The sequence below is a fragment of the Montipora foliosa genome, chromosome 12 (genome assembly GCF_036669935.1).
Source record: "Montipora foliosa isolate CH-2021 chromosome 12, ASM3666993v2, whole genome shotgun sequence".
Classification (NCBI taxonomy): domain Eukaryota; kingdom Metazoa; phylum Cnidaria; class Anthozoa; order Scleractinia; family Acroporidae; genus Montipora; species Montipora foliosa.
The window spans coordinates 10,297,382-10,308,011 of NC_090880.1; the positions used below are offsets into that span (position 1 = coordinate 10,297,382).

General features: G+C 38.8%; 1 protein-coding gene across 1 annotated transcript in view; it reads right to left on the reverse strand.

Annotated features, from left to right (window-relative positions):
* Window positions 1-9,478, reverse strand: part of LOC137980061 (TOG array regulator of axonemal microtubules protein 1-like) — a 47,914-nt gene extending 38,436 nt beyond the window's left edge. Inside the window, exon 1 of the mRNA XM_068827409.1 lies at window positions 7,455-9,478. Coding sequence (XP_068683510.1) covers window positions 7,455-9,335 — 1,881 coding nt within the window. The 5' untranslated portion in view covers window positions 9,336-9,478. The remainder of the gene's footprint in view (window positions 1-7,454) is intronic.
* Between the last annotated feature and the right edge of the window lie 1,152 nt (window positions 9,479-10,630).

The following is a 10,630-nucleotide window of genomic DNA, read 5'->3' on the forward strand; positions in this document are numbered from 1 at the left end:
TGAGTATGTCTTATCGCTATAAAAGTGCCCCCTTCCCCCTTCACATGATGTTAAAATGTGAAACAAGTACATTTTCAATGCATTTATTGTACATGAGCATCAATCTCAATGCAGGACAAGTGGAATGCATGGTACAGCAAAATCAGTATCACATATTTCGTGCGTACTGCTATTGCTTCAATTCTACGTCTTATATACGGTTAGTTATGAAGTTGATGAAATTGACTGAGGCTTGCAATCTAGTTGATTTTCATCATAATACAAGCTAACTGATGTACATTTACAACATGCTATATCTTACCGTATTTACCCGTGTATAAGTCGACCTTTTATGGCCTCAAAAGAAGCTCCAAAAATCGCCGTCGACTTATACACGGGTCAAAGTTTTTAAGCCAAGTTCCAGCTAAGTAATTTATTCAAAATTAACATAATAATGTTGTCTTGGGCATAACAAACACAGTGGACAAAAGACTTCAAAGTGAATGTAAGCAATTCCAGTTGAAATGAAAAAGGATTTTTCCAAATCTAAATGTTGAAGATACTCACAAGCACAAATAAGAAATAGACACTGGAAATTTTCGTTTTCCAAAGGCAGAAAGCTCTAAAAGGCATTTCCGTATCTTCAAATAAACGCGATCGTTCAATGGCTTAGTAACCTGGCATGATACCTCGTGTTTGCATGCAAGCATTGTCACTCGTGTTGCGTAAAAATGCTGGTTGGTAATGATTGTTTTTTATTCTTTATACAAACCTGGCTGATTTAAATTGCTTTTGCAAACTTCATATTGTTTGGTTTATAAGTTTTGTTTTGTTTATCATGTGAGAAATTATAAGTCAAGGACCAATTAAACCTTGTACATTTTCACATCGTTCGCAAGTTATTTTCAAATATTGACTCCTGCTTCTGTGATGTTGTGCTTATCCTCTAAAGCCCTTTATCGTTGAACAATGAAACAGGTTAGTTTGAGGTTTACCTGTTCGATTTTTTGAGAACTTTTTCGAAACTCAAGGACAAAATGCCCGCATATACAACAACTGCTGAACCACAAAACTATTAAGTAAACTCATTAAGTAAACTCGTTTATTGAAAAACATCATACATTACAGTCGTAGGACTGAATTACGTACAATATAAAAATTACAATAAAAATGGCTATTTACCATTGTATTTAAAGATTATTTACTTCGCGTGGCTAATAAAAGAGTTCATAAAGCGATCGGTGCGACAAACTGGAGTATTAAAACGTCTCTTATTTCTCAAACGCCGAGGGTGGGAACTGGCCATAGGAGGTAGCAGGTTAGCCAGTTTGTGGTGTTCATTACCTACAATATCTTCAAATAATTTAATAGATAATGACTCACGTGTCTCTGAAAGTGTTGGAATAGACCATTTTACAGTTGTAGCTAAGTTACCTGGCCTACGAATGGAAGCGAGGCTGCCGGTGACCCTGTTTTGATACAAACCTCGGCACTTTTTTAATTTTAATACGGACTAATTAGAATTACAACAACACAATTTGCATGATAAAAGCAGTGGGGGCTGTATCAATGCAAGGTCACCGGCAGCCTCGCAGCCATTCATAGGCTAGGTCGCAGAGCAAACAACTGTAAAATGGCCTATTCCGGCCTTATCCATCGCCTTACAGTACGATAAACTAGGAAAGATTATTCTCATGGCGAGCCTCTGAATACGTTCGATGTCATCAGACAAATATTTCGGGAGACTACGATGGAATAGCTGACATGAGAATTCTAGGACTGATCTAATGACACTATAATACAAAGCTAACAGGTCATCAGGACTTATGCCGGCTCTCTTTAGCTGACTCAAAAGATACAATTGACGTGCGGCTTTTGAGGTGATAGTATCCACGTGATCGTTCCATTTCAAGTCATTACTGAAATGGAACGATCACGTGGATACTATCACCTCAAAAGCCGCACGTCGATTGTATCTTTTGAGTCAGCTAAAGAGAGCCGGCATAAGTCTCGATGACCTGTTAGCTTTTTATTATAGTGTCATTAGATCAGTCCTAGAATTCTCATGTCAGCTATTCCATCGTAGTCTCCCGAAATATTTGTCTGATGACATCGAAGCGCTTCAGGCCCTGATTTTTTTGTGTATCCACATTTCCAGAAATCGAAGAATACAATATTAGTGTCCCAGTAACATTTAACAAAGAAATTAAGAAAGTGCTTTTTTTGCCATCAAAAATGGGGGGATCTACTTATACAGGGGTAAATACGGTAATAAAGGGACCGCGGAAATGATACTAACAGACAACTATCTTTTTTTCATTTAGAATACTAGAACAACAGCCAAATGTTGCTATTTTTCATCAATTTCAAGTCTATACTCCACGGAGAAAACATTACCTAATCCTTGCAAAGTATGATGTACCTAAATCCAATTCTTGTCTACATTACTATCACTGAAAAGCTTTTTGGTAACCAAGCTTTTATTAGGGGCGTGCCAGAAGTGATGATTGATTTCTTCCCTTGTGAGCCTTTTTAATCTAAACTTATATCCTTCAGTAAAGTTTGAGAAGAATTTTTCAAATATTTTAAATAAATGACCCATGCATCATGCGTGACACGTAACACAATGAAATCTGCAGTCAACCATTTGAGATAAATCGCGTATATAGGCCAGGTAAAGTTTACATGTTGTCATATGTGAATTTACTGCTAAAAAGGTTTGTTTCCCTGGAAAATAGAATGTTTAGTCAATCGTGGTATTTATAGCTTAAGTGATTCACAAGGAAATGTCGACAAGTAGACAAATGAATCTAAACTTGCTTTTTTGTTATTGTTATTTTCACACTTAAATTTTGAAGACAAAGGGTGCCATGACCCTTTCCCTGACACTGAGAGGTTTTGTTGTCCTTCTCACATCATGTTTACAAAACTCACACAGACTAATAATAAAGTAATTCACACCCGTGACCGGTACACATCTGTAAGACCCGTTAATTTGGGGTGACGACTTGGTGAATGACAAAGCGAAAATTTGCAACGACAGCCAGAAATTCTATGACTACTACAAATCATTTATTAAAAGTTTTTGGTGTGGTAGTTAAATATCCGTCTTTTCCCCTACTTTTTCACAAACGCCAATAATATTGAACCTTTAAATATTTAAAACTTGAAACTCTTACATTTTTTCCCGAACAGCGTAAACGACTGGACAAATTGTCCGGCCATCTAAGGATTTGACCCGACAAAACCTATTTTTGACCAGAAATTGTCCATTGACCAGCCGTTATTTGCAGCCCTGCTATTGTAATTTTTCCTCAAACTTCGCTTATGTAAGAGCAAGTAAAAAATATAATATTCCTCAAGATCAATTGAAATTACTGCTGAGTTTATTGGTGGCAGAACAAGGGGGCCGATGAGATCGAATGAGAGCTGAAGCAGCCAACGCTTTTGTTGATGATTCACTGGTTGAATTCAAACTCACATAATTGATCATTCACATGTAACCACAAACTCAAGCTCACTTCATCGGGAAACTTTGCACAGATGTTTTACGCATGTAATTCCTGTTTTGTTAAAATCAATGTCTAATGCCATTTCCCACATCTATTAACTTTGCAAAAATTATATTTTGAATTTAAATCACAGACACAACCTATTGCTCATCTGTCCGGCCGTCTCTTCATGACGGCGGAAACCAGGCCTATCTTTCTCTTCACCAAGTAACTGATTTCCTTGCTGCTCATTTTGTTCACCCTCACCCAATAATACAGTACAGGCCGCGGGTATGTCAGCATTACACAATTGTTTCCTGCGCGAAAAGACGCCATATTGCATGCAATTTACACGCGCTAAACACGCGAGTAAAAAAAAATACACGAAAGTGCATGTAAAAAAATACACGCAACTTTTTCCCAAGTGTTTTCAAAATTTACACACAGAAGCTCATTAAGTGCATGAATGAATATTAAAGAGAGCGACAACACGACGCGACATACTGATATGACTAAGGCGATGAAAAGCCTAGTGGCTTTTCTCTACACTATCAAATAAAAGTAGTTATTTATCGATGTTTGGGAAAACTATCAAATTTGGGAGCTTACTCAATAAAAAACAACTGCTATTTTAGAGTGCATTTCCTTTCGTTGAATACTTTATTTATCTACTTAATACATCAGATTCAGATCGGAATTAAGCGTTTTCTGGACAGATTGGCATGGTTGTGGAAATTTCCAATCGAACACAAATTATAATCCGAAAACTGGTTTTGCTGTGGAATTTATTAAAGTTTCTCACCATGGATTTTCGATTAAATAAATCTGTTGGGCAATCCGTTTCTGAATTTTGTGTTTGATTGGAAATCCGAAACATCCAACTTTTAAGATAAATCGGTATTTCTCAATCAAACGCACAATTAATCTGTGTACTCTTCTCTAAGAAAAATACATGCATTTTGCGTGTATGAATAACAGAAGATGCGCCGCTCTTCGGAATTACACTCAATTTGCGTGTAATTGAGGTGCTTGTAAAACTCGGGTAAATATTTACACTCGTGTTTCACACGTGTATTTCATGTGTATTTTGCGTGTAAAGATGCCATATTCCACGCATTTTATGCGCGTGTAAGAGCTGCAACATGTATTCCTGCGGCCTGTACTGTACATGTAATATTAATTTCAATATTCATTTGTAGATTTGATTGGCTCAGATCACATAAGACTAACGGACAATGGTGGTGTCATTTGTCATAAGAATTTTGGTAATAAAAATTTGGATAAATGATGCACTGTCCAATAACAAAATCATTATTGCACAAAATTAATGTACATGTAATGATGTCAAATCACACCACTAATTTGAACTTGTATGGATCAAAAGGAACCCTCAAAAGTTTGTTTTGTGACCAAGGCAAGCAATTATTGTAAGGATAATCTCGAATAATATATGCTATTTTCTGACCATGTTTAGTGACTACAGTTTTGTTTGGAAGGTTTGAAATTTAACTTCCTGAAACATAACATTTCAAAATTATCTGGGGGAATATGCCCCTGGGCCCCCTCTAGAAGCTCGGCCCAAAGGGCTGAGTCACAAGCTGCCTGTTATTGCAATTTTTCAATCTGTTTGAAAATCTACTGAAACCCTGAATCACCTTGGCTTTTCTCCCATAGACACCTACATGTACTGTACTTTAGCAAAGTAAATTTGTTACGGAATACTATTGCAAAAGAAAGACAGTTACAGTAGCTGAATGAAGGGAGTAGTTTCTAAAGAAACTACAGTAGCTGTTTGGGAAAGCCCACTTTCATTTTCCACGGCTTCTGATAGGATGCGGAAAAAAATTAAAGATTATGTGGAATTTTTTGGCCATATTATGCGTAAATATGCGTTGATTATGCGAAAATTACACCGGATTATGCCGAAATTTAAACATTTATAGAACTAATAATTAGGCCCGTCCAATGTATTTACATGCTTATGGTAAATCAGGACTCAAAATTGCGACCAAAACAGTCGCTTTTTCCCTTTGCGATTAAGATATCTGGCCGAGTCACCAATTTGCGACCAGCATTCACTGTTAAAATAAAAGGGATAGTAATCGGCATTTTGCCGAGACTTTTGCTGAAAGAAATAAAGCGATAAAGAAATATTTTGTTTCTTGTTATGAATTTTTTTTCAATTTGGAGATATGGAGCAAAATTGTGATGTAGTTGAACCACGATCCATTCCCTTGATCAGTCACCATTTTCAGCGGTTTTTTACACATACGTATTGCGGGCTCTTTGTTTTGTACAACTTCATCGCAACGATTGTCCCTACTTTACCAAAGTTACAAATGATGCAATTTGCTGCTATAACTTGCGGCTAAATTTTCATACCTTGCATCCTTTTTAAAAATTTCGAGCCTAGGGTATGTTATGAAAACGGTTTAACTAGAGTCCAGGCTCATTACCGAAAAATAAGTGGAAACTGCTTATGATCTTTCATCTTGCGAACGAAATGCCGTGTTTTCTTCAATGATCAGGAAAATAAGCGTTTCAAAATAGTCAATCTCTTTGGCTTTTGTGTTTGTGAGGATGGCAAGCAGCTGCTTTATCACTAATATCAGGCATTTCTTCAGTTTTATGCGGAAGATATCGTAATTATGCGGAGGATGCGGATCTGCATCGCCGCATCCTGTCAGATGCCATGAATTTTTCTTTAACCATTAGACTTGGTTTGCATAGATAGTTAAAGCAAATCAGCTTAGGACTAGGGGTGTAACGATTAATCGAATTCTCGATTAATCGCGATTATGACCGTTCGGTTCGATTCACGATTATTTGATTCCACGTTTCAATTTTGGTTCGATTTTTTGCATACCTTTCCAAAAGTGCCCTCAGTGAGTCATTATATTGTAAACTTAGAATGCAGATCTCAATAAGATGTGCGTTTTTCATTAACAATCGATCAAAGACGCTAACTTGCAGTTCTTGCGCCATGTTGCTTGGTAAAAATGTTGCCCCTCTACCACCCCTTGAGAATTTCCAATAAGGCAAACCATGTGCGTGTTCATTGTCACGTTCTCAAACATGGCGACGAATGACCAAGCGATTGTGAATCCGCCTGCTTCTTTTCGATCCGCAGTGTAGAAATATTATGGTTTTCCGACTGAAGACGGAACAACAGACAAGTCTAAAACTATCTGCAAAATTTGCTTCGCAACTTTCAAGTATTGTGCCGGTTCGACCTCAAGCATGAGCTCACACTTAAAAAATCAACACGGCATTGATGAAAAGTCAGAAGTGTTGCAGTCAAAGACGGCAAAAACTTCGCCGGGTGCCAAAAACAGTACTGAAACTGGACAGTCAAAAATTCAGGATGTTCTGGAGAATAAGTTGCCGCGGTCGGGCAACAGAGCAACGGCAATAACGAAGTCTATTGCAGTTTTCATTGCAAAGGACATTGAGAGTTTAGGGTTGTATGTTGTTTACATTGTGTATCATCTTGCAAGAATTAAAAATCATTAATATTTTGCATAATCGAATCGAAATAATCGAAACCGAAAGGCAATAATCGAAATCGAATCGAATCGAAAGGAACATGAATCGTTACACCCCTACTTAGGACTGACATTGTGAAAACATGAAGAGAAGGAAAGATGACCATAATAATAATGAGGTTGTTGACCATTGTTTCTGCAAAGTCAAAAATTCACTCTTCTAGACAAGGTTATTTATCACCATGCAGGATTATTATTATTATGTAGTACAATGAAGAAACTAGTTAACAAGGACAAATGTATTAAGACAATATTATTATTATTGAATATTACAGAATTCATAAAATATAAATACAGTGACTATGCCCGACTCAATCTGTATAAAATTACATTATCATAGCCAACCTTGACAAATTATTGTCAATTATCTAACATTGCTAAGAATTACCAACAGGCCTCTTTCAATTACAAAACGATGTTACAAGTACAATGACTTTACCTGACTTTGATCACCTTCCCAAGGTAGTCTATTTTTTCCTGCACTGAAAAACCTTCGGGGACTAGGTCCTGACAAGTTTGAAGAATCATTAAGTCCTGGTGTTGAGCGGGCAGAACCTGTAGGATCAGCAGAGCCACTCCCAGCTGTTCCTGCCAAAATCCAATCAATATCTGCTCCACGCGGAACACTGTTTTGACCCCTACCTGTTGGCATAGGAATGGCATACTCTACTAAGCCATCCCTATTTAACCGTGGAAGCTGTCTGCGTGCCAATCTTGCAGTTATGGCACCCATCACTCCTTCTCCACCCAATGTAAGTTCTACGTCATCTACTGCTGCAATTATTGGCTGGATCCGCCCTGGCCCCATGGCTTGTGCAATCACTGCAAAAGCTTCCAATGCAGCCTGCCTAACTCTTCTTTTACTGTCAACCAGAGATGGAGCAATTGAATTTGTAATATCTGGAAGGCTGAAGTCTGAACTAGGAAAGGTTAACATTGCAGCAATGAAAACATTCACAGTTTCTTCCCGCACCCTGGAGTTACGATGTTGCAGATTACTTGACAACACTGACAGCACTGCTCCAGGAGAGAGAATTTGCATGAGCTGCATTAACACTTTCATATTTTCCTGTCTGATAACAATCTTGTTGTCTCCTAACTTATTTGATAGTGCTAATAAAAGGGGCTGAAGAACTGGCTGCACACCAACCCCTAGTTTAGCTACCAGCAATCCAATAATTTGAAGGCTAGTGACACCAATCTTAAAATTCACATCATCGAAAAAACTAAGAAGCAGTGCAAAGAGTGATCCCAGATTTGGATAAACAGGTGTTGTTTCTGTCAAGTATCCAATCAAAGTTTTCAATTCTTCGATACCCTGAGCTCTCACTCTCCAGTTACCCTGATCTCTGAGTTTTGTCATGACAGACCTTGGAACAAATCCAAACTCTGGATGCCCGTTGCTTATATCAAGATGATCATCCGAGTTCTTTGTTTCGGCTATCGTATGTCTTCTATCCAGCAGAGTATTTTCATCTGAACTATAAGCGTCTGCAATGATACCGTTTGAATTCAAGTGACCTGCACTTTTAGCCTTGCGATTACCTGCGAATGCGTCTACTGGTATATCCTTCAATGCGCCAGTGGAACGATTTTGAAGAGCTAATGAACATAAAGTTTGTTGATCGTGGGGCATTCGACGAAGATAACCGTCAAAAACAGAAGTTCCCACAACATTTCTTATCCTTTCGAGGGAGATGACAGCAGGTGAACTTTCTGGTCTCGACGAATTTCCCAGCCTACTAACAAGAGCTCTTGTCAACGTAAACAGATCTTCACGTGCCAGGTTTGACATAATAAGAATTGGTAGGGCAACTAAACTTTCTGTTCGCGTTCTCCGGTTTTCGCTTTCAATGCCATAATCTATTATTGCGTTCAAAACAGAGGCGACCTGAGAGGAATGTTTCATGTACACATGCAGAGTCTGAATTGCAGACTTTTTAACCGATACCTGGTTGTCTCCGATATTTGACACAAGTTGAGGAAGAACAAGCGCCATGCAGTCGTCCAAATCCTCCCCGAACTCAGGAATCACTTCACACAGGAATTCAGTGCAGCACAGTCTTGTGGTGACGTTTGAGTCAGCCAGTACTTCATGCAAAACGCGAAACAGAGCGAGTCGGTCGACAAATTGCAATCGACCACCATTTCGCCGAGCGTCCGCTCGAAGCTGGTCCAAAATACTAGCTTTCTTTGTAGAATCATTGGTTTTAGCTAGTACTGCTACTACTTCATTTTCATCCATATTTTGTACAAGGACTTCATCGGGCTCAGCGATCACTGATGACAGTGGTTTGAGCTTGGCAACACCACTAGCCATCTACTTGATGCATGACGGAACGCAAACCAACTAATTGCTGCGATAAAAACAACGCACCGCTATTACGAAACCATCGCCATAAGCTCAAATAAAGAATCCACAGCAGTATTTTTAACTATAAAACAATATGCCTTGCAAAAAGACATTAGATGAGGAATTAAATCTTCTACGTCAAATTCTGGATGGTTTGAGCGAAATTCCACAAACTTTTTGCTCAACGCCGAAGTTCCCGGATGAGAAAAATTAAAATCAAATCTTGCCCAGCGGAGGCACAGAATCGAAACGGTGCTGATTGGCTACAGATTCTGGGTGCTTACCATTTAGCCAAATATTAAATCCGGATGGAATGATCGTTGCATAAAGGTAAGCGATTTTCCAAATATTAAATCCGGATGGAATGATCGTTGCATAAAGGTAAGCGATTTTCCAGATTTAATGATCAACCGGATGAGAATGGCGCTTACCATTTACCACCCAGCATTCCATCCCGCATATTTTACTCGATCTTGTGAGAAAGGGCCTGGAAACGGAAGGTTCTCGCAAATGGTAAGAGCATTTTGCGAATTCCGTTCCGAACGGAAAAAGAACCTCTGGAGGTTGTCCACAATTTCCGAAAAGATTTTCCGGAAAATTGCCTTTCCATTTGACCTCGAACCGAAATTTCCGGATTTTTTGGCTAAATGGTAAGCACCCTCTTCCTTGACAACGTATGCTCAACATCTTGTTCCCAGAGCCCACGTGTCTTTTGGTCAGTTCCAAGACACTGACCAAAAGACACGTGGGCTCTGGGAACGAGATTGATGTGGATCCCTCGACAGGGCAGTAGAAGGCCCGGCAAAACTGAGGGGCCAAAGATGTTAAGCAACTTTGTATGTTGACTTTGAAGGTTTTGGGTTCGGAGGACGCTTTGGACGGGAGTTAGCCTGTTCTTTGTAGGCCCATGGGCTCCTGGGGCATGGGTGTGATGTCCCACACCCCCTGAAAATATTTGAATTTTCAACACTGCCTCAGCAAACAAATGGATATTGAAAACATTACAAAACAAAACAAGGGCTGTGTCTGAATCTTGAGACAATGTTTCATCTGTAAGAGTCACCATAGAGCCAATATACCATGAAGTCATTACCTGCACTAGACTGTCTGAGTTGCCTTACAGGCATACGTAGACTTTATAAGCAAAACACAGCATCCATACTTTCACTGTAGTGCACTGAAAGGACCTATTTATATATAAGAACTTAATTAAATAATGAAAACCATGACAATAACGGATTATGGCAGTGAGGAACTAAATC